At 41.5% G+C, this 24,538-nt stretch overlaps 1 protein-coding gene across 2 annotated transcripts in view; it reads left to right on the top strand.

Moving 5' to 3' along the window:
* Positions 1 to 19,683, top strand: part of galnt17 (polypeptide N-acetylgalactosaminyltransferase 17) — a 22,513-nt gene extending 2,830 nt beyond the window's left edge. For both annotated transcript variants that reach the window (XM_083985057.1, XM_083985056.1), the window contains 12 exons: positions 313 to 1,088; positions 1,176 to 1,607; positions 2,800 to 2,983; positions 5,448 to 5,614; positions 13,040 to 13,214; positions 13,956 to 14,153; positions 14,697 to 14,814; positions 15,377 to 15,562; positions 15,838 to 15,975; positions 16,344 to 16,439; positions 17,434 to 17,595; positions 18,383 to 19,683. In XM_083985057.1, coding sequence (XP_083841183.1) covers positions 1,367 to 1,607; positions 2,800 to 2,983; positions 5,448 to 5,614; positions 13,040 to 13,214; positions 13,956 to 14,153; positions 14,697 to 14,814; positions 15,377 to 15,562; positions 15,838 to 15,975; positions 16,344 to 16,439; positions 17,434 to 17,595; positions 18,383 to 18,517 — 1,800 coding nt within the window. In that variant the 5' untranslated portion in view covers positions 313 to 1,088; positions 1,176 to 1,366 and the 3' untranslated portion in view covers positions 18,518 to 19,683. The remainder of the gene's footprint in view (positions 1 to 312; positions 1,089 to 1,175; positions 1,608 to 2,799; positions 2,984 to 5,447; positions 5,615 to 13,039; positions 13,215 to 13,955; positions 14,154 to 14,696; positions 14,815 to 15,376; positions 15,563 to 15,837; positions 15,976 to 16,343; positions 16,440 to 17,433; positions 17,596 to 18,382) is intronic.
* Positions 19,684 to 24,538: the final 4,855 nt, after the last annotated feature.

Raw genomic sequence — 24,538 nt, forward strand, 5'->3', positions numbered from 1 at the left:
CTAAAGCTGCTGAGTAGCTTATAATCAAAGAAGACATGGACAACTTTTCTTTTTCTTTTTTTTCTTCTTTTTTTTACTATATGGGAACTTAAATGCAGAATGGGTTTACTCTGCTTTGTGAACTGAATTGCATTTGTGTATATAGTCCGTTTGAATCATTAGTCCATGGTGCAGATGGATATTGTGACATAACTGGTCAATTAAATAGGGTATGAAATGACTATTTATTTTTACCATTGGGAAAGAAAAGCCATCCAAGTCCCCAGCCAGCAGAACAACACTGTAAAATCTTTGAATGTTTTGTAATTGCAGGTACGTAGATAATTGGGTGCTGGTGAGAAGACACCCCACCCACCTCCCCCCTGACCCGCTGTGGAGTGAAACGTCGCCGGGATCCACGTTTTCCCCCGCCTTCGTGAAGCGCCGTGGAGGCTATGTTATAAGGAGAATAAGAGGAAATAGCAGGGCACAACAAACAAGGGGTGCGTGCGGAAATAACAAGAAAGCGTTGCTGCCAGAATGAGAGAAAGCGGGAAGGGAGAGGAAGCATCGGGACATAGGGCTACTCTCTTCCCTGCTGCTGCCGCTGCGTTCCCGGAGCATCTCTACCTTCAGCGGAGGACGCTGCATCTCTGAAGCGCTGCTGTTCATAATCCACGCAGCCTCCTCAGATCAGTCTCACTGTGATTATCGTGTGACGGGGAGGACGACGCGAGAGCTGCTGTCTTTCAGGGCGCAGGAAGGTTGGCTGAACGTTTAGAAGGTTTTTCCCTGAGCATCAGCGAGGGCTTTTTTTTTTCCCCCTGCGCTCACGGCTCCTCTCAGTCGCATCACTGCCGACTTCTGTTAGACGCAAAGGAGGGAGAGAGAAAAAAAAATCACAGACTTGATCATCTCCTCTCTGTTCAATTATTTAAGAGTATCTGTTCCTCAAGCTCAACATATGCCGGGGTCTTTGTTTTACATCTGCCGTGCATGATCTTACAATCAGACTAGAAGTGGCGCTGACACGGATGAAAACCGATGGCCAGGCGCCCCGTATTTTCTCAGAAGGGGGATGCAACCTAAAATAACCCCGGTGCCAAATGGTAAGAGAGCAGATTTCGTGTCAGGAGATCAGTAGCCTACAATGTCTGGACATTGCAGTAACATCTCTGTGGCTCTTTATCTTTAAGGTCAGGTTGCTGAATTATCCCTGCAGCTTTCCGCACATCGCATGCCTATGGGAGTCCTGAATCTGTGACACGTACGGCTTCTCCGGAGACTGTCCCCCTCTCATCCTCCTCCTCCTATACCCCCTTCTTGCCCCCCACCCGCCACCACCACCACCACCACCTCTGAGGCCCCGGACGTCGGTGACTTTTTAATGGCTTTTGTGTTCAGAAGATGGAGGGTCTTACTGGTGCTGAACGTGCTTGCTGTTGCCGGGTTCATGACTTTCTGGGCCAAGTGCAACACACGCAGCGTCCAAGCCGCCGGTCCGGAGGCTCCGGCTGACGGGAAAAGGGCCCGGGGCAACGGGACGGCGCAGGGAACCAGCATCAGCCATGAGGTGCTGCTGAAGAGGCTCAGCTCGCTGGAGGACGTGGTGTACAGGCAGTTGAACGGTAAAGTGCAGCGTAACATTTAAATCGAAATGACATGTCAACCTGATTTCCCTCTAAGGAATAGATCTGCAAATGAAGGAAAAGTCAATGCTGGCTGACTTTCTCTTCACTCTTCACCTGAACATGTGAGAATGATTTAGGCTCCCTTAACATTGTCTCTTGTCTCACTGTTCCCCACAAGAGTCTCTCACTCTGTGCAGACACCTGTCACACATTATTTCACTTTGACAGGATAAATCACCCTGCTTACAAATCCACTTCACTGGCCTCTGGAGAAACTGTCCTTATGCTGCTAACCTCTAGGAAGCAAAGATCAACAATAAAATTGTAATAGCCTACATTTGCATTAACAATTACATTTATTGTGAAATGGCTAAGATAGGTAGATTAAGCTTATATTTTACTGCAGTGTAATTTAAAATATATGAAAAAAAACACAGCAATTTGAATTTAGATTTGTTGTTTATTAGTAATTTGTTTTGGCAGTTCAAAGCACAGAATTCACAAGGCACATTTTAGTTTCCTTTTTTGTCCTCCAATACTGAGGTTCTTAAGGTGCATTGTCTTCCCTCTATGGAGCTCAGAGGTCAGGGTCGACTACAGAGCAGACGCTTTTAGGGATTCAGTGCCTTCAGGACACTTCAGCAGGATGTTTGCCAACACGGAGGCTTGAGCACAGCTTGTCACATTGAAGGATAGTCACTTTAATTACTCTGCCACCCACAAATACGCCAAGTCACACAGAGAAGAATCTTATTTTATCCTTAATTTGAAACAGAGAATGCCTTGAAGCATCATTAACATCTTGCAGCCTTAAAATGGGGAGGTTTTTGACTTTCATCATCAAACAAAAAGCATTTCATTTAGTGTATTCTTCCTCACTTGAGTACACAGGAACTGCTGAACTCATTAGGAGCAGGAAGTCTCAAAATAGGCCTGTTTTACACAACCTTATTTGTAAATGTATATGTACTATGATTGTGGGTATTCTGTGTGCATCTGTGCCATCATTTGTCACAAGTTCACAATTTTGACAACCACTGACTACACACTGTGTGTTCATGCAAGGTTGGCACCGTGGTGAGGAGGAAGGCTATTAGCTGTGAGCCACAGAGCGCGTTACTTAGAGGACAGTGACTCAACCAGACTAAAGGATCCTGACATGTAATCTTCGCTTGTTTGCCTCGCCCAGGACTGTCCAAATCTCTGGGCCTGATTGAGGGCTTTGGGGGTCGGGGTAAAGGTGGCCTTCCTGCCACACTGTCTCCAGCTGAGGAGAGCGATGCTAAATTCCTGAGGGAGAAGTACGGTTACAACGCCTACCTCAGTGACAGAATCTCCCTGGACCGGATCATACCGGACCACCGGCCCAGCAAGTGAGTTGAAGAAACTTTAAATTTCACTTGCAACATTTGTTGCATAACACATATTTTCCCACGTACCCTGAGTGGTATCTTAATCATGCATGTTTTCAAGATGAGATCTGTTTCTGAGTTCTCTGGCTCTGTCCAGTACAATGGAGATGAATGGAGTTTTTTGTTTTTGTGGTGCCAGCAGTGGTCAGAAGGAAGTGTTCCAGCTCTCTTGGGAATGCAGAGCTAACAGTCTCCACATTGTGTCATAGTCTGTACATTAACAATACATAATAAGATGCTATTATGAACAGAAATGTTGCTGATGAATAATTGAAATGGAGTGAAGTGGCTCAAGCAGAGCACCAAAGTTCCTTTCACATTAGCTGATTGGCGTCAGCTGTTTCATTCAGCTCCACGATCACTGGATCATTCACCGCTGTGTGGCGATCAATGGACCAGCTCCGTTCAGCACAATCACACAGGTGTAAGACACAACTGTTACACCCTGATGGCTCTACTCATTCGTTGAGGCCACATACTGTATAAGTGTTTGTATAGATAGATAGATAGATAGATAGATAGATAGATAGATAGATAGATAGATAGATAGATAGATAGATAGATAGATGACCAACCTCACAGTGCACACACACACACACACACACACACACACACACACACACACACACACACACACACACACACACACACACACACACACACACACAAATACACTCCTGCTCATCCAGACAGCTTTGTGCAGTGTGTTGTGTATCTTCATGCATGTTGCTCCATAAATGCTCCTTTAAAGAGTCTCTGTCCCAGTTTGCTGGTTAAGCAAGTAACAGCCCCTCTATTTGAAAATCAGTGATTATGAGAAACCCCTCGACCCATGGCTGCCACCAGCTGTGTGTGTTTGTGTGTGTGTGTGTGTGTGTGTGTGTGTGTGTTTTGGGGGTGGTGGGATGGAATCAGAATCCACTGCTCTCATTTGTCACTCGGGGGGGTCTTTTATGTTACTGGGATCAAAGTGGCGTGTGAAGCGTGTTGGGGTGTGATATCCTTAGGCTTAGCAGCAGCATATAAACTGGAGTCTGAGGAGTCTGCTATGTTTGGCTTAAGGTCCCTTTACGCTGCAGAGATGGTGATGGTGAAATGAGAGAAAGGGCGAGCAAGAGTTTGAGAGATGAAGAGACACAAAGATCAAATGTTAAACCTCAAATACAAAGAAGAAACACTGTTGTTTTTAGGGTGTACTCTACATTTGCTTAAGGTCTTTTTAGGAATATTATTTTGTCCGAGCCGAAGCAGTAAGTGTAGACTCCATCGATATATACAATAAACAGAACCAGTTCTCATGTGCAACAGCTGATAAATAACAAGAAACTGGAGTGCATACATGCAAGAAGAGGCTTTGGCTGACTCTGACGACTCTTACAGTAAGTCAAATTAGTCAAATGAATGAGGGTGTGACTTGCACTGTGACAAGTTCACACTCTCACACCTTGGGATCATTCATGCTGTTCTCTTCTTCATGCTACTGCTGTCACTGGCTGCCCTGATTTGCCTCCTCCTGTTCTTACTATTACCATAATTGCTGTGGCACCTCTTGCCTTGCACATTATGTACATATATTCCACATTTCACTGAAAAAGGCATCTGCTGGTCTCTGCAGACTCCTTGAGGAATTTTAAATACAAAAAAATATTCACACTCTGAGACAGTTGCTTGGTTCTTCAAACATGGTGCCATTTCCTGCAACTGTGTCTACTTTCGCCTGACAAAAAATGCACATGTCTGTTTGAAAAATATTTCTAACAAATAAACGATAATTGTGATGTTAAACAGATAAGTCAAGGAAAACTGTGGGTTCCTTAAACCACAAGGTTTCCTATCAAATTACTTAAATTGAACTTGAGCATTTCATTTGGCGGCAAACATCACTGTTCATCATGTTTAATCCATGAAAAACTATGTTAGCATCTGTTTTCTGGCATGAAGACTAAAACAGCATCATAGGACCTCATGCATTTTCATAAAAACTTTTATTATTCACATTTTCAATAATTAATATTTCATTTTCAATGGAAGTAAGATTAAAAAGAAATTTTTAAAAGGATATAAGTAAAGGAAGGCGTTTCCTCTCCCCACTCTTATGAAACTTAGAGACAAAGACTCAGACTGCCTCTTTCCTCTTCATCAGAGCTGTTTAAACAAACCCGCAGTAAAAAATAGGCCTCCTATCTGCAGCAGACTCTGTGAAAAGGCCAATTTGGAGGGGAAAACAATCTATGTGATTATCGTTGAACAGGAAGCAGCGTGAGGTTGTGGCCTTTCAGCCTCGTCAAACAAGATGTCAGCAGCTCCACGGAGGCACTGGTGAACCAGTGAAGCATGCAAAACCCCAGAATGCAGGCTTCGCAGGTACACATCAAAAGGTTTTTATTTTAGAGATGCTGTGTTGTGGTTGCATGTTTCTCTGCAGATGCAGAAAGGTCAGCTACCCGAGGGACCTCCCCCAGATCTCCCTCATCTTCATCTTTGTCAACGAGGCTCTGTCCGTGATCCTGCGCTCTGTCCACTCAGCTGTCAATCACACGCCGGCACACTTGCTTAAAGACATCATCTTGGTGGATGACAACAGCGATGACGGTCAGTAGAGATTAAATGTTTGTTATATCTGACTTGGTATATCTCAAGTCAAATATAGTTTTATCCCAAAGAGCCCAAATGACAAGAGAACAGAACAGTGAGTTTATCAAAATACTCCCAGCATGCCTCTTGCTTAGATACATGGCCTGAACTCCCACTATAATGATGGAGAAAACTGAAGTAAACCAACCAAAACTCTAATGCCACTGTAATGTTTTACAATACGCTAAAATATATTGATTATTATTATGAATGGTGAATGATTATTAGATGTATCAACAGATTATTAGATGTATCAACATTTAAGTACAAACGTCCATGTTACCAACAACCAAATAATGAAAATGATTTTACACAGGCATAGATCACAGAAAAACCAGGCGTTTAATGTATTTCATTATATTTGGTCTGATCGCAACCCTTTGTAAAACATATATAAAGATATAGTCAACAACCACTTGTCTGCTAACAATACTTGTCATTCCCTCCGAACGGCCCCACAGTCTCTGCACAGATCTTGTCCAACTCAGTGGTGCATGTTCAAATGACTATGAAGGCTGATTTATTTATTTTAACTCGTTGGTCACTGAGGTTTCCCTCATTTACAGAGACGGCGAGTTTACAAGCAGCAGTAAAACATAAATACAATTACAATGAATAACAATTGCAGGATGATTTACAAAAGTCAGACACCATACGTTTAAAAATCAACAAGAGAGGGAATATTCTCCAGCCCCAAAGTATGTTGGAGAATATTCCACGATGTAGGTTGGATGAGGACTGATGAGTGGGCAGAGGTTCTGGGATGGGATGGAGCCTGCTGGGGTGCTGAGGTGGTGGAGGGTCAGGCAGGGGGGAGTGTCAGAGAGCTGGATCCACTATGGAGGAAGAGCAGGCTGGAACAGGATCACTGGCAGGCAGACACAGAGGAACTGATCCTGTGACAAAAGCAGATTATAATTGGGCTCAAGTCAAAACACAAGAAAGCAAACAAATATTAATTTGAAGTTAAACTGTGTTTGTGGTGCTGATGGTGGGGTGCAGGTCAGGAGGAGAAGTAGTTGATACCACGCCCAGAGACATGGAAGGACAGGCAGAGAAAGAGAGACACAGGCAACACAGCCGAGGGGGGACGTGGAGCCTTGACTGGGACCATCCATGACACTTTCGAGGAATCTTCTCTCTATACTAACTAGACTGAATGCATAGTCCAAGTCTTGACTAGTCTCTCCATAATTATATCAATATCAAAATCACCCCCTAACCCAACCAAAGTCACACAAAACCTGGGTGTCATATTCAATGACCATCTATCCTTCTCTGACCGTGTTGCATCTGTCACACGGTTGTGTATGTCATACCTGACTCTTGTCTTGGTCCAACCCCATACTTCATAAAGCTCACTGCACACACAAAGTACCAACACTGAAGTGTAAAAGCATCAATTCAGGATTTCTTTGTGTAACAATATTTACCGACACTGATTAGTTGCAAAGCAACCAGCATAGACTCGTGGAACTTATGTCTGTCTGATGCATGATATCTCTCTGGTCATATATCTTTACAGAAAACATCATCTAAACATATAAACTCCTGCAGATATGTTAACAGTACCTCATCAAACACTTAGACATATGAGTAGCGGAGAGCGGGGTAAGTAGTGCCAATTTTTACTTAAATTGTCTTTAAAGCAAGGGGATTATAATAATGCCCCCAACTAATATATGTACATATAGTTTAGGATGTTGTGCATCCCTGGGAAGAATCACTTTGAATCTTAAATCAACCGTTTCAGAAATATAGCTTTAGAAAAAAAAAAAAATTCTGGCACAACTTGCCCCCGGTGCGGGGTAAGTTGTGCCATTAGAGAGAATACACTGGGGTAAATTGTGCCATTGATAATTGAAGTAAAACAGATCATTTTAATCTCACAAATGTTAATGCTATATAAAAGCAAGACATTCAATACAAAATTAAAGCCAGAAGTGGCGATGATCGGGCCCTCGCTTGTCCCCATGCAGTCGCGGAGGCCTGAGCCACACTGGGGGCTGTGGCGCAAAGAAACGCAATGTCTGTTCATCCACCAGGCTACGAGCACAACCAGACTGGGCAGGTGTGTTCAGGGGCGGTCCCTCATCACACATGTTAAGTTTCAAGCAAATCCGTGCCCACTGCCATGTTTCTCCTACACACAGACAGCACTGCCACTGGCACAACTTAACCCAGGCCCTTTGGCACAAATTACCCCAAGCCCAGCATTTTGAGAAAAAAAGATTCCCCAGTTGTTTTGAGCTGGCATCATGCTAACTGTATAGACTCATGGTGTAGCTTAATAAAGCACTAAAACATGTGTGAACTGTTTTCAAAGTTATCTATAATTGTTCAAACACGACAATCAAAAAACCTTGATCATATAAATTTTACTTTGGAGGGCAAAAACTTGTTTTTTGAACATAAATGTGCTTTCCTCTCAAGCCATGTGTCTCCCTTCTTGATAGGATGAGTGAAATGGATGCCCCTTCAAAAATATGTGGTCACATGACCAACTTCTTCTATGGTTTTCTAGATAACAGGGGTGGAACTACTTGCCCCATGGCACAAATTACCCCACTCTGATATGCAAGTATACAAAGAGTAGCATAAAAAACACATTACACACCCCAAACACAATGCAACACATCTGTTAACACTTGAACATAACAATGCTGTAAGCTGTGCATTCCCAAGAGTACTGGGAACATGTCCTTCAGACCACTGTCAGCGCCATAAAGACAAAACTAGATCTCCATTGTACCGGATGAAGCCAGAAATCTCATCCCATCCCATACATGATTAGATACATACCACCAGGGGTACATGGGAAAATATGTTTTATAAACCAGTCTTAAAAGAGAAATTTTGAAAGAGATTCTGTCAGTGAGGTAGGTGTTATAGCCGTACTCCTTCCTCAGGAATTCAGCATCACTCACCTCAACAGGAGACAGTCATACTTTACCCCGACCCCCAAAGTCTTGAAAGTGAAATTCAAAGTGTTGCTAATAGGACAAAGGTATCAGACTTGTAAGACTCAGCCTGACAGAGTGACGAGTGTCTCCTTGACAAAAGCTGTGGTCATTGCTTTTGAGGAGCAGCATTTGCCGAGGTGACTGATGAGGTGCTGAATTTTCTCAGGGCAGACAGGCAGATAGAGGTGGAGCGCCACAATTGGATGCCACAGGAGAGATGTCCCAGTCTTATTTATTGGGCAGGGCTGCCAAGTCGGGCTGTGTGAGATGAAGGGATGGAGATGAGACCGCAGAGCGGAAAGGAGAGATGAGGTATGGGAGAAATAACAAGCAAAGGATGTCTGTGTTGGGATGAAATTTGAAAAAGAGGTGGATGAAACTGAAATAAAGAAGGATGGGTAAAGGGCTGGAGAGGGCCAAAGGGTTTGAAAAAAAGCAAAGTGAAAAAGAGAGAGGAGGATGAAGAGAGAAACAGGGATGGAGATGCATCTGAGGCCGAAAGAGAGAACCAGGCTATTAGAGAAAGTGGCAAAGAGAGAGGGAACGGATGAGAGACAGAGAGGCTTTAAGATAAATAAGGTCGGACAGACAGGAGAGAGAGAATGAGAGTGCACAGCGATGGATCTCTGAAAGAGGAAGACAGGGGCCGATCTAATAGAACAGAAAGCAGAGGGAAAATAACAAGGAAACCGGAAGAGAGAGATGCAATGGAGGTTTTAAAGGATAAAGCCTGTTAATATCCTTTTTTATTTTATTGTCAACAAATCCCAGGGCTCCAGACTAACTTTTTTACTTGGAGCAGTAGCCCCTATCTTAAAATTTTAAGAGCGCAAGCAGAAAATTCAGGGGTGCACACTGCAAATTGTCTTGCAAGGCATTCCATTTCATTCATGATCCTCGCACACATTGGCCTGGCACCAGCAATGACAGATTCCAGATACTTTGAATCACCCCTTCCACATTTCACAAAAAAAAAAAAATAAATTACTGGTTGCAACTGCACAAGCAAATGAAACATTTACTTGCACTGACAAATTTTAGGGGCAAAATGCCCCCATTTAGGGGCAGTCTGGAGCCCTGAATCCCATGAAAAGACCAATACCTACAATGTGTGAGTCTGTCACTCAACATGTTCTGACTAGAGACAGACTCAGCCGAAGCCCACTTGTTTCCACTTAGGACATCAATCTTTAAAATCATGTGATAAATACATGCTTTCATAAAAAAAAGATGCATGCAAATGGTGCATGTCTTTATTTTGGACAAGTTTCAGCCACTCTGAAAGGAATTAAGGTTTGGGCTTATTACAGGTGGAGTCTCTCTAAAAAGAATTGTACCAAGTTGATTGCTGAGATCCGGGTGTGTGGTAATATAACACGAAGTACATCTAAATGGGCATGAACCATGAACATCTTTCACTTTATGGACTTCTCTCTGGCTCTGTGGCAGCCTGGCTGTATGAGCCTGAGCAGTGGGTCAACTCTGAGGAGCAGAAGAGGCAGGACTAGTCTAGCTTGCTGTTGAACCAGCTCAGAATCTTCTTAATATGTTGAGGGGGAGCAAAAAGGCAACTTAAATCTTCCACAAGGGTCCAGGCCTATGAGGGGGCTCTGCCAGGACTCTCCCGATTGGAGAGAGAGAAAAGATTTCAGAGGTTAGTAAGGGGTAGGTTCTGTCACTATAACCTTGCCGTCCAGTCTCTGCCGTTCTCTCCTCACGCTCCACTTTGTCTGCAGCTCCAGTCAGTCTCGCTTCTGTTGATCCTGCAGGGTGAAAGAAGGCTGCTAATTTCCTGATTGCCTCAGTGCACCTGATCAGGATTATTCCCAGACTCCTGGGCACTGTGGAAGTTACACTGATTTGGGGTAGTACCGCCCACTCACCACCACAGCTCTCTGATTTGGTTGACCTCTATGTGGCCCTGGGAGGTACCGAGCACAGACTGGGCTCTCAGTTCAATACTGAAGGAAGATTATTATTAGTGACAGTGGAAGGTGCTCTTCGTGTTAGTTTTACTTCTGATAGCGATTTAATCAAAGGTTTCTCTTTAATGTGTGTTTCTGCAGCTAAACAGTGCACATGGGACTGAACCAAAATGAACTATACTGGTAATATTAATGAGGGAACATGACACCCTGTGCAATGTGCAAGTGAAATAAAAACATACATGTGGAAATTCTATATGAAACCTACTAGAAACCGGAACAATGTCATAAATGGATATGTAGTATGTCCAGGCCATACAAATATATATGTTTATTTATACAGCATGTACTCAGATTGTAGACAAATGTTACATAAGTAATGTTTTAGCCTGTCAGTATTTATTGATGCGAAATAGATACTGTTGGGTCGAAAGGTGCGGCACTAGGTAGACAAAATTAATAACAAACAAAACTTTCACATATGAATTGAATATACAGTATATCATCAACATACATAATTGCAACATGTTATATACTGGTAATGTACAAATGTATAATATATTTGTTTATATATGTACACATACACATTTTACAGGATATTTAATATGTTATAAATAATTCACACATCCAGACATGACATCACTATATATACGGGGATATGGATGTCATACGTTACATTTCTGTGTGAGCTGTTAGTAAGTATAATCATTTAATTGTTTTTTTCATTGGATTTGTTGACAAAGACAAAAACTTTGAAGATTGTCTTCTCTTTTAAAACGTGTCTGTGGAAAATAGATACAACCAGCAGTGTCTCTCACTTGACAAGGCTGCTTGGCTGAGATCCAACTATCCATCACAGAGGGGAAGAGATTGCAGTGGCGCAGAGGAGGAGGCAGCAAACAAATAACACTCACCACTCTCACTGCCTGCGTGAGAGACCTAGCTCCATGACCTCGCATTGTGCACAGCCCAGTGTGTGCGAATAACATGATGTGTGTGTGTATGCATGAGTGTGTGTGTGTGTGTGTGTAAAAGAGAGAGAGAGAGGGAGGACACAGTGTGGGGAATGAGTTTGTTATCAAGGGTGTGTGTGAGTGAATGAGACATAAATAAAGAGAGGCAGACAGAGAGAAACGGAAAACACAGAGAGCATGAGAGATGTGTTTTTTGTTTAAGGGAATTTTTAAGTGAGTGTTGTGTTTGTGCTGCAGAGGAAAAGGGGTTGTGTGAGTGTTTGGATCCGGGGGAAAAAGGCTGATGAGTTGATTGAGAGATCAAAGGTGGAACAGTCGTTGGCACTCAGGAAGCTACAGACTCCCTCCGGTGTGTTTGGAGTCTGTTGGAGCTCAAAACAGCACCACAGGGTACAGAGAGAACGAAACTGTGTCCTCTGTCTGTTTCCCTGTGTGCGTATGTGTCATTTATTTTTGTACTAACTCATCACTGTGTGCTTGTGGTGGAACTTTCTGCGTAGTTGTTAATGAGTGTGTCAGTTCTGGGCCATATGGCAGTGACAGCAGTACATCACAGTGGTGAGCATGTAGAGATCAGTGCTTACACGCACGTCATTGGCTAATTACAAAAAAGCATTCATATGCTGATTTATCACGTAGTGTTCATTGATAATTGCAAATAAAAAAATTATAATAATACCATTATTTGAATGTATTTTTATTTTCTTTGTTTGGTCGTAGTTTCTGAAATGCACCAATCAGCTATTTAAACTGATTATGTATAAAGCTTCCAGAGTCTATGGTGCACCTGTTGTCAGTGCCTCAGACACACAGCACTATTTGCACATTGAACATTGAGTTCAGAGATTGAATGCTGGTTGTGGGACATATTTGGTCATACTATCATACTATTGTTCATAATCTGCATTCAGCTGATGTATGTCCATGTGCAAAAAACAACCCGAGTAGTTGATTTTAACTACAATGAATGAGGGGAACTCACTGAAGTGTTTTGGGCTGAAGGCTCCTTTGGGTGTGAAATACGTCAGTCAGTGACCCAGAGAGCCAGCAGTGTGCAGCCGCATGGCGTTGATGGGCCTGTTTCTGTAAGGGAAGGAAGTGAATTCATTATTTTAAACTTCTGCAGGCTAGGTTGCAAGTGTGCAACATGTTTTAGCGATGGAGTATAATTAACTCATCCTCTTGAGCCAGTTGTTTGGAGTGATACACATAATGGTTGGAATTCACATGTGTCAGAGAGTAAAGCAGGGTGCAAATTTCCAAAGACATAAATGGCTTTTGTGAAATGAGTGAGACTAAATGAAAAGTGGCAAAACTGTCTCCAGGTTTCATTGATAATTTCTAATCCTTAGTCTGAGGATGACAGGCAGAAACTGTAGAAACATGAGCTTTTCTTTTATCCCATTAAGTCATCAGCAGGAAGGATGATGCTGTGATCTCAGATTTAAGGATATTCTCTCTAACCATCTTTACTCTTGTCGTTTTGTTTGCTCTGTTTTCTTTTCTTTTTACGGCCTGCAGAGCAGCTGAAGGGCCCGCTGGAGGAATACGTGAACAAACGCTACCCCGGCCTGGTGAAGATCGTCAGGAACCAGAAGAGAGAGGGTCTGATCCGAGCCAGAATCGAGGGCTGGAAGGTGGCCACTGGCGAGGTGACGGGATTTTTCGACGCCCACGTGGAGTTCACACCGTCCTGGTGAGTAAGTCTGGAATCTGGATGTGATAACTATTGAAACACGCTCTGCCTGGAAAAAACAGATCCTCTGAAAACATATTTTTCAGTCTTCATGGTATAACACCTACATGATTACAAGTAATGACAACAGGAATAACATTAGTAGACTTTACTTTAAGTATCACTTTCAAAAGACAGTTTGCGAGGGTTAGGGTAGAGAGGCGCTCGGAAATGAACACACAAAAAGCAATTTCACACCTGAGAAGTTTGAGAAAAGGAGACAAGGAGAAGACTAGAGCTTGTAGAATCAGGATTAAAGAGGACATGCCACATACATTGTTAAATAACAAACAAACCACAAAGGAAACAATAAACTGGGTTAATGCTGGAAAATTTCTCACAAAATTACATCAGAGAAATGATTTTAATGATGAAACTGGATCGGCTGAGCGATTAAACACTTGAACATTTCTAATATCTCACCACACCCCGCTGACACCTTGTTGTCGGCCCACTATTCGTTCGTTCCCAAGCTCAGTGTGTACTTAAGAGTATGTACACAACCCAGTTCACTCAGCATAAATAGACACATGCCCTCCAGGGCTGCACTGAGCCGAATCAAATAGAATTAGTAATAAAGATGGTACAACTTGAGGGACTGTGTAACTGACTGAAGTGGGCGAGAAAGAGGAGATCTTAAAAGGAGTCGCTTGTGTTTTTAGTTTGGGTCTCTATAGTGTGTACATGTGTGTCTTTTGTCAGGGCTGAGCCGGTTCTGGCAAGAATAAAAGAGGACCACAAGAGGATTATTTTGCCTTCTATCGACAACATCAAGCACGACACGTTCGAGGTGGAGCGTTATGAGAACTCAGGCCATGGCTACAACTGGGAACTGTGGTGCATGTACATCAACCCACCCAAACAGTGGTGGGACGAGGGAGACATGTCGGCTCCCATCAGGCAAGCCAAGTTCACCTGTAAAAAATACACACTTATATAAAGCAACAAAGGAAATAGGTCTCATATTACTTTGATAAAAAGGAAAGATGAGGATTTCACACTTCTACATTGCAGTTTGGTCTACATACAAAGGCACAGGCTTCTTAAATAAAACAATACTGGAAATATTTTTGATGGAGCAGACTAAGTTTGCCCTGTTTGTTTGTTCCACATCATCAAAAGTTATTCGGAAAACAACAAGTAAGCTGCTGATTGAGTAACAGACTCCCTCAAAGTGATTATAAAAAATAAACACTCAGAAGACTGATTGTGCAGCAGATTGGATTTTTATGATTTGTTGTTTGTTAAATCTTTTCCATCCATTTTTTGAAATGAAAATTAAAACAGAGTGACACCTGAACATGCACTGAATCATTCAGAATCACACACTGAACAAAAAAGTCAACAGTTCAGATTTATATTTAGCAAGCCATGCTCATCACATGTGCATGTGGAGACTCTCAATGTGTCACGGTTCAGATTGTGATGTTTTCCTCATTGCAGGACTCCCGCCATGATTGGCTGCTCCTTTGTGGCCAACCGCGAATACTTTGGCGAGCTTGGGCTTCTCGACTCGGGCATGGACGTCTACGGAGGGGAAAACATTGAACTGGGCATCAGGGTTTGTGTGTCACCCAGTTTCCTCTCCTTCCTGCTCCCTCTCTGCCCCTGTAGATTTAAGTGGAGCAGTGGCCACCGCAGCTGGCACCGCTGATAAATGAGACCCCATTAAGAGTCCTGGAGGACCAGGCCTGTGTGTGCAGCTCACAGCAGGGCAATGGAGATAAATAGGTCACATAGAGTAAGAAGGAAGTGAACATTTGGAGAGACTGGAGAGGTTGTTGTTGTTGTTGTTGTTCCACAAGGTAGAACAACAACATTCGTCGTTTGTTGTTTTTGCAAAGACGAAAGAATGGATCTCCAGAAAATCTCAGACTGAACCTGCACACTGTTGATTATATGTTCTGTGTCTGTACAGAGACACTGTGTAGCATCTGCACACTTAAAAATGTCAGACATTTTTGAGTTTAAGAGTTGGTGGAGAGATCAAACCAGACCAACAAGAGGGAATATATTTGTGTCCAAAAAACAATAAATGAACATGAATCTGCTTTGGTCTTTTCAAAACACAGAATGCAGCTTGAATTTAATTCCTCCATTCTGTCAAAAACATCTGTCTGCAGGTGTGGCTCTGTGGGGGCAGTATGGAGGTGCTGCCTTGTTCCAGGGTGGCTCACATTGCACGGATGAAGAAACCCTACCACAGTAACATAGCTTTCCACACACGGCGTAACGCTCTGCGTGTGGCTGAGGTCTGGATGGACGAGTACAAATCCAACGTCTACCTAGCCTGGAACATCCCTACGGAGGTAAGAGGGGGCAACAACCCCTTCAAATATGATGTTGCTAGTCCTGTTTATGAAGCAAATGTTATAGTATTGTTATTTTTATATGTATTGTTATAGAGTAACCCACAGCATTTTACATCAATTGTTTTGCAACAAAATGTACAAGCCTTTGGTTGGCTCACTAGTGTAGTGGGTTATATCAGGGCATTTGCGTCAACAGTTTCTGGATTGTTATTTGAAGAAAAAATGTTGAAAAAGGCGAAGTATGCCCTTAATGACTTGTTGTGCTCATCTAGAACCACGGTATTGACTATGGAGACATCTCTCAGAGAATTGCCCTGCGGAAGAGTCTACAGTGCAAGAGCTTCGAGTGGTACCTCGACAATGTTTACCCAGAGATGAGGAGGTACAACAACACACTGTTCTACGGAGAGGTGAGTCAGAAGCCAAACTGACATGAAGGAGTACGAGCCCGGAAAGAGAAATCCGAACTCTGGTGCATTTGCACATGTGAAAAGACATGAGTGAGAGATGGATGAGAAAAATAAACCCTGAGGGGCTCATGAAACATATCTCAACATAAAAACAAAAATACAGCTATCTAGCACTTTGTGTGTATCCCTCTCCACCCTGTGAGATGTGTGTTTGTTTCTCAGACATTTCTAAAAAAGAAAAAAAAAAGATTTTTAATCCGTGTTTGGAGCAAATAATAATAGACACACAGTCATGTTGATGGACCGAATATTAGGACATTGTATCAAGTGAATGTGAGAACAGCTGAGAGATACTTTTTTAATTTCAGATCCGTAACTCCAAGGCAAGCCATCTGTGTATGGATCAGGGCATGAAGGAGAACCACACGGCCACCCTTCATCCGTGTCATGGATGGGGTCCTCAGGTACAACACAGAGTGCATCTTTTTCCTCCCCTTACTTCCTTCTTGAAAACACAAACAACTCATTAGTGGGTTTCGACAGTGACATGATTTACAGCCCTGTTTCTCTCACGGGCTCAGCTGAAACCCTCTCAGGTGCTAGTTCTGCTGTCAGGATCAAAATTTTTATCATCTTGCACTTTTTGGCTGAAAGCCTGAGTCAGCTGATGTCAGCTCCTCAGCTCTTCAGCCCTCAGGGCATCTTGTTTTAGCTCGCAACATGTGCTTCAAGGCAGGCAGGTCTGGGCTCAAGTGGTAAAATGCTAGCATTTATTTAACTATAAATAACTTTAAATCTGGTTGTGAGTGGTGCAAAATATCACCTTCTCTACAAAAATAAATGTATTTTACTTTTGCATCTGACAAAACAGACATTTCTGTCAGCGCAACTGTTTCTCACTAAATAATTTGCATGCATAATACATTTCTCTACTGTCTACACACTAGACTCAAACTTTCTGTTGCTAAATTTCGACATACTTTGTTAAGAATTTTGGTTGATACATTTCTGAAGACTTGCTTGATGAGTTAAGCATGCTGTCAAAGTCTCTCTAGAGCTATAGTTGAATGTTAACGAATCATCAATTTAGCTTTATTGAAACAACAAGTAGAAGGTCAAGGTCATATTTATTTATAGAGAACCTTATAAACAACCTAGGTTGACCAAGGTGCTTTACATAAAATAAATAACAATAAAATACAATGATACATTTCAAAATACAATTTCAGCAATGACAGAGATTAAATTGTTGTGTTTTTATTAGATGGGCTGAGAAAAATGGGCCTCAAGTACTCATCCAGCTCAGGCTTTGTTTAGTCACATTAGTTCACCAAAATGCTCCCAAATTAATATTCGCTTATAAAGACCTTTTTTTAGAATGAAAATAAGAGCACTACACAATCCGGCATGTTTGTGATGCAGTTCAGAGTGTCATATGTGTTGTGTGTTTTGCCGCAGTTAGGACGCTACACCAAAGAGGGTCAACTGTTCCTGGGCCCGCTGGGCAGCACGGGGGAGGACACTCGCTGCGTGGTGGATGATCAGATCAGCAGCTTTCCTCAGCTTCTCAACTGTGACAAAGTGACCAATGTGAAGCAGAAGACGTGGCATTTCTCCCAGGTGAGGAGAAGGAAGAAGACAGTTTGCTTTAAGTGTTAAAGATATGTAGAGCTGCTCCTTTCAGTTCCACAAGTGAATCCATAAAAGCCTAAAGGCCTATACAGTAGTATAACGGTAGATGTCTTACTTGATGAAAAAGCAGGTCTAGGTTCTAACTTGACACTGTGAAAGTATCAAAACCTCAGTCCACAGAGAAATGTGCACAGCGTGAATTCAGACTGTATACGTTTACTACATCACTGAGAAAACTGAGACGGCCATTCAGAAGAAAAACTCAGAGCCTCCTCTCCTCTGATTGGCTATCAGATCTAATGTTACTGGAGGTCCAGAGAGAAGCCTGTGTGAGGAGATGTAAAACCAAGCTCAAACCGTCTCTGGTTCTTAAAACTATGTATTGTGATATGTTCAACACTTCAAATAAAACACAGGAAGAGCATAGACTACTGGATCGTAGGGGTCAAAGCTTTTAGCAGTGTTTGTTCTGGCAGAAGAGCTCACCTTCTGCACATGGGTCCTGTGTCACACAGCACAGAAAGAAGGAGCAGAATAACCACAAGTGATCAGTTTTAAAGTGAAGTATACATACTAACATAACATGATAGATTATTTGGTTTCAATTTTGAAGCAACAGCTTCTGTGTTCACTATGATTACAACACAATAATTAACATATAAGGAGTACATGAGAGCCATCTGTCCAAATAGGGCCTGGCTCTTGTCGTATGTGATAACTTAGGCCATCTGTAAAGCCTGTTCAAACCAGCACTGTCTCTCCTCCTGCCCTGCAGAATGACTCCATCATTAATCGAGCCACAGGACGCTGTCTGGAGGTGGTGCCAGCTAACGTTTATTTTGGCCACCTGCTGGTTCTGCAGCCCTGCTCTGGGCAGAGGTGGACCATCAAGAACACCATGAAGCAGTAGCTGATGGGCCAATTTCACTGGGACCAATGACACCAAAGGCCATTTTCAAGAGCTGCCACCTGACATACAGCTTGGCTGAGCCACAACTAATGAGGCAGACGCTCCTTGTCTTCTCAAGAAAATATGGCGAAGATTTAAAAAAAAAAAGAAAGAAAAAAAAGATGTGAGGTTTGAGCATCTCAGTGATACAAGATTTTTTTTGGTTTGTTTGTTTTTACAAACTGGACTCTCAAAATGATGCAAGTTTCGTATGAGGACTGTTTCTCTCTCCATCTGAATTTGACAAACTTTCAGAGTTGACATTACTTTAACACTTCTATGTGCCACTTTTCTCTCATGTTGTTTAAGGATGCAGAACTGACCAGCCACAAATGTGTTCTGACTTACTGTATGTGGGGGGATAAAAAAAAAGTGTCTGTCTTCATCATCAAAATGTCTCTGATTACTTCATTTAGTTACAATATTATGTCTTTCAAGATGTATAAAAGAATAAAACACCTGTAATAAAATTTTCAGTAATCATGCAATGACCAGAATACATTGTAGGTTGTGTTAGGCTTCATCTGTGGTTCAACCTTTTATCTTAAAATGAAGTTGAAGAACCTATGACAGGCATCAGTTTATCACTATTAAATATTAATGCCCAAAAAGTGTTTTTTATTTTCTTCTTACAATGATCTAGACCCTGTAAATATTTATGATTTGAAGGGGGAAAAAACATAAATAATGAATATCACTTGGTTATCGGGGCCTATGTTCTTACAATTTCACCTCAAAATCCACATGGCTACTGGGGAAAGCCATGGTTTTATATGTTGTTTATGCATTTGTCTTTTATTGTCATTTTTACTTCAAGCATTTTGTAGCAGCAAATGCAGTACATGTTGTAGCATGATTGTAAGTACTGTATACACATGGGGATACAATTGAGTTGAGCTTAGTCGATTCATTCTGTTACTTGCTGAGTGCCATAACTACTGCAGACGGCCAAAACTTTTCTGATGCAGAAGAAGAAGCTGCAGACTGTGAGAGGAGGAATGAGTCAGGAATGGAAAAATGCACAAGTGTATAGATTGTGGAAAAGCAGGAGGCCTCCAAGGCCAGTGATGTTAACATATTGAGATGTATATGATGTCATATTGGATCAATTCAATGTTTTTAGTTGGGTTTTTGCTCCTGAGATTGTCTTCCAATAAACAACTGGTTTCCTGGTTTCTGTGTGTTTACTGTTTCTGGGGACAGATTTGCAGGTTTTGCAGTCTTGATGAACTTATACATTGACATAGGCTATTATATATGTTAAAAAGGTTCTTATAATGACATTTTGTGTTGTATGTTTATTAATGTTTATTTTCATTATGATACAGTACATAAGAAACTACTCAATTTCTGTTTTCTGTAAGCTTGACACTGCAAAAGAGCTTCTGTGCTACTGTGCTTGTGCTACATTGGATTACATATGATTTAATCACATATAGTTTTAAAAGTAATCCATCAAAACATTACACAGCTTTGCCCGAGGCAGCTAGTTAGCCTGACCTTAAAAATGCTACCCTATAAATGGAAAGTTATGGCTTTAGTTGTGTAGCAGCCGTGTTCTGTGTGAAGTGTCCTTGAACCAGACATTGAACTCCTACTGCTCACTTTAACTAAGCTGCTCTGGATGAAGCATCAGCTAAATGCTTAAGATGTAAATGAAACAGGAGGAGCCTGCTGGGAGTACAAGGGCCGTTTTCTAGAGGAGTGGTGTGGCTCTGGAGGACAGAGCCTGCATGCTAACACAACGCTGAATGCTGATCACACTCGGCAACAGCAGGCCTGCTCATCACTGCCTGTCATGAAACAGGATTAATATTGTGTTTAAATGTCAGTCAACACTTACTGTAACACAAAGACAGTCTGGTCCAGTGAAGTTTAAACAAACTATAATGCTACAATACTCAGGTGGATAGAGACAAAGATTTTGAGGAAATTTTGCACGATGATAAAAGTCAATTAAAACAACTGGAATAATTTATAAACCTCACGATGGAGTATGTTACATTCCTGTATTAGTGCGTGAATAACCATATTAAACATCCCAAGATCTATCACCAAAAGGTTTCATCACAGAACAGAGAAATCAGTCTTTTAAAGTACAATCCTGTCATCATTTGCACCGCATGGCACTATGTTTAGTCATCTGCCCACAGGTCAGCGTCTCTTCGGTAGACCTGTTGTCTCTGTAGCCTCTCAGCTTATACTGTCTCTAGATAAGGAGTTGCAATTATCTATGTGAGTGCCAATAGAGACATTATTATTATAGGACAGAAAATGTCACCCAGACATGGTTTTGCAATGTAAGAAAAAATTTGATTTACTGTAGATGATGTTATCTTTGGTCTATGAAATAAGACTCATTTTTTCAACACATACCTGATTTTAATGTGTATTGTTCTAGTGAATCCAACTGCATGATATCCATGCTTAATGCTACCCTCTTGTGGTCTGTGGGGAAGGAAGCAAAGGCTTCACATCTCAGAACTCACTAAGCTGTTACAGAGAGTAACTTACTGTATCAGTCCAGACAAGTTGTGCACATTTAGTTCAAGGACATGTCCACTGACACAAATTGACAGCCACATTACTAAATTTGTGGATCGAACCTCCTGTCAGACAGCACCAATAAGTGCCAGACAGTCCGTCTTTGACCTACAGCAGCATTTCTTCCCTCATTGATCTGTCAGTGCTTTCATGATGACACCTCTACCTCTTCAGCCACAGATCATCTCTCCCCCTAGACAATGCTTTTATAATGTAGAACAAAACAGCTATATAAGCTATGGTAAATGGTAAATGGCCAGTATTTATATAGCGCTTTACTATACCTGTAACGATACCCAAAGCGCTTTACAGTACATCACATTCACCCATTCACACACACATTCACACACTGACGGCGGAAGCTGCCATGCAAGGCGCGAACCACGACCCATCAGGAGCAAGGTGGGTAAGGTGTCTTGCCCAAGGACACTACGGCAGCAACCGGGACAGAGCGGGATTCGAACCGCCAACCCTCTGATCATTGGACGACCCGCTCTACCACCTGAGCCACTGCCCCCCCATAAGCTATATAGAGCAACTGTATTTATCAAGGAGGAATGTAAGGCACAATAACTTCTGAGGAATAAGACACACTTATCAAGGACTCACTAAAAAGAGAAGAATAATAGGCAGTGTAGAAGGACACACAACAACATATAATAATATTTCTTTTAAAAAAGCTGTTTTTAATTTTTTACACTATGCTAAGTCTAACATGAAACATGTGGGAACAAGTAACCTGCTCCAGTGATGTCATGTCCATGGGCAGAGGCAGAGAAAAACACAATGTTTTTCAGTTTGTTTGTTTTTTTAAATGAATTTTTCAATTAAACTAAACATATAACATGTACTTTTAGATGTATTGGATGAGTAAAAAGAAAGACTCTGAAAGTTTACTTTGAGCAGGTTGATAGACAGAGGCTGATGTCTCACCTGAGTCTGACCTCATTATGTTGCCTCATATGTCCTCATTCGGCCCCAGTGCTTATACACTTTGCTGTATGTTGTCCTGTTCATTTAAACCTTCCCTTCACATCTGCTTTCCAGTATTACAAGTCTTCTTCAGCCATAAAAGGGAGATAGGTCCATGTTGATTAGATTTTTAATGTCTCTATTTATTTTCTATTACACCAGGGTGTAATATAATACAGACAAAGGAACAAATACCATACAGTAATTTTAAACCATGTAGATAGAGATTTGCATGAAACATTATACTTCTTCTCAAGTGTAAATGTTCATTTATGCTATCTTATTTTAATTTTTGAAGTGAAGTGTTGTTGGATGGCTTTTGACTCTCCTGCAAATCCAGTACAGATGATTAAATAAAACATACACCACGTTTAAAAAACACAGTTTTATTGCATCAATTCTTCATCCTTTGACTTTTATACAATTTCTCTATTTACAATTTTATAATTATTTTGCCTCTAATAAATAGTACAACTCAAAGTCTCTCTCTAGTCTACATGTTTAAATATTGCACATGCAAAGTATGTATAGTATGTGCTTGTCTAATAGATATACTTATTAGCTTTATACAAAGGTATATTAACAAAAATGTGGGATCCAACCACCATGCTACTGAAGAAACACTGTGCGGTTCTCCTTCAAAATAAAACTCTAGTCCAGCCATGCAGCCATTCTGCAGAGGGGAAGAGGACAGTTTGATTACAGTGAACCTGTTACCATGGTAACTGCAACTCAAAACTCCCAAAAGGTAAATTTGAAAGTACTCAAAGAACAAATAAATGAAGCACTTTCTCCAGTTAACCACTGTGTGACAGCAGTGACCAGCTGTGGATCTGGTGGGAAATTTCCATCATTTACTGCAAGACTGACAGTTAAAAAAAAAAAAAAAAGAACAAAACAAATTTTAATCAGTGTTACTTTTTCAGATAAAAAAAAATATATAACCAGTGTGACCTACAAGGTTCTGAAGACTGTTATATTTTATTCCGTCTCCAAAACGTAACATTGATAAGTCATCTGTGAATTAAACCCTTTACAGGTTCAAAAGGACTTTTTCTGCCATATGCCAGAAATCTATTCCTATAAATAGATTGTGTTTAAATATGTGTCCGCGTACAAGTGCTGCTCTACCCGCAGTGTCGGTAGACCAAAGTCAAACTATACATTATACATAAAAGTCCTTGGATTTTAACATTTAATATCAACAATTTCCAGACATTGTGAATATAATGCTGTGAGAGTCCTGTCTGACATCACATTCCTATAGTGCTTCGAGAGTGAGAAGTGCACATACTGTACACTGTGTGGTGGGACAAGAGCGTGAACAACGTGATCTTACTTCACCTGTAGATGGCAGTCTTGCACAAACCTACAGCTCTCCTTGTCATTTTATTGGAATGGATGACAGGTACAGTGCAGCAACAATAACAACAACAACAACAACAACAACAACAGGAACAAACCAAATCCTACAGGATAAACATTATTTCTGCCAAAAAAATGCCCGTTTGATCTTGTGTTTCCATGTGGGAACAAGGAAAAGCGTCTATATTGAATCGTCTGGTTCACCTCTGTGGAGTTCTATGGCTTTGGCAAGAAGAGTTGAGAGGAAGCAGAAAGGGCCGTCACCGCCGTGAGCCTGATGTGTTTGTGATGAAGCAGCCGCCCCTCAGTCTGCTGAGCCCCCTCCCTGCACCTCTGAACCCGAGTGAGCAGAGAGCACCAAGAGTCATGCACATACAGAGATACTGTACACTTTCGACAGACACATTAGACATGAGTTATGGTATTTACAGAAGACACTGACTTGACTGACTGACTGCATGCACTATGGGTGTTTGTGGGTTAACATGTTGAGATGAGAGTAAGTGCAGGAGTTCAGAGCTGACCTCAGCAGGAACACATTGAGTCCTTAAATTATTCAGTGCTGTAAGAAAGTTTGCTCACCCAACAAAATGATTTCAAATGATATGATCTGATTTCTTTATCTGTGTTGTGATTTCTGCGGTTCAAAATAAAGAAAAAAGAAATGTGGGCACTATGTTTTACCAAACATATTTGTAAAAAAGAAAAAACATGTTGCTCAAATCTCATCTCAGATTGCAGCTACAGTTTAACTGGAATTATTTCTGTCTTTAATCCACAATGCTTTTAGAAGAACAGTAGGTCCTAACTTCAATGACCTGGAAACTACTAGAAGACATTAAAAACAAGCAAATGTTCAAAACTGGGATGATACAAAACTGTTGCTCAATGTGTGCCTAAAATTATCAACTTTGATCAATCATTTCAGCTGTATAGCCAACAACAGCTGATAAGGGTTTATGTGCACAGACGATTAGGTGCTTCTTGAGTTGTACACAGCCTTAATCAGAACTAATTATATAAAACCTTATGTAAAAGGAAACAAATGGTGCACAGATCACAAACAAAAAATGTAGGTATCTGATGGAAAACTGTTTTTGT

Source organism: Trachurus trachurus (genome assembly GCF_905171665.1).
Source record: "Trachurus trachurus genome assembly, chromosome: 13".
Taxonomy (NCBI): domain Eukaryota; kingdom Metazoa; phylum Chordata; class Actinopteri; order Carangiformes; family Carangidae; genus Trachurus; species Trachurus trachurus.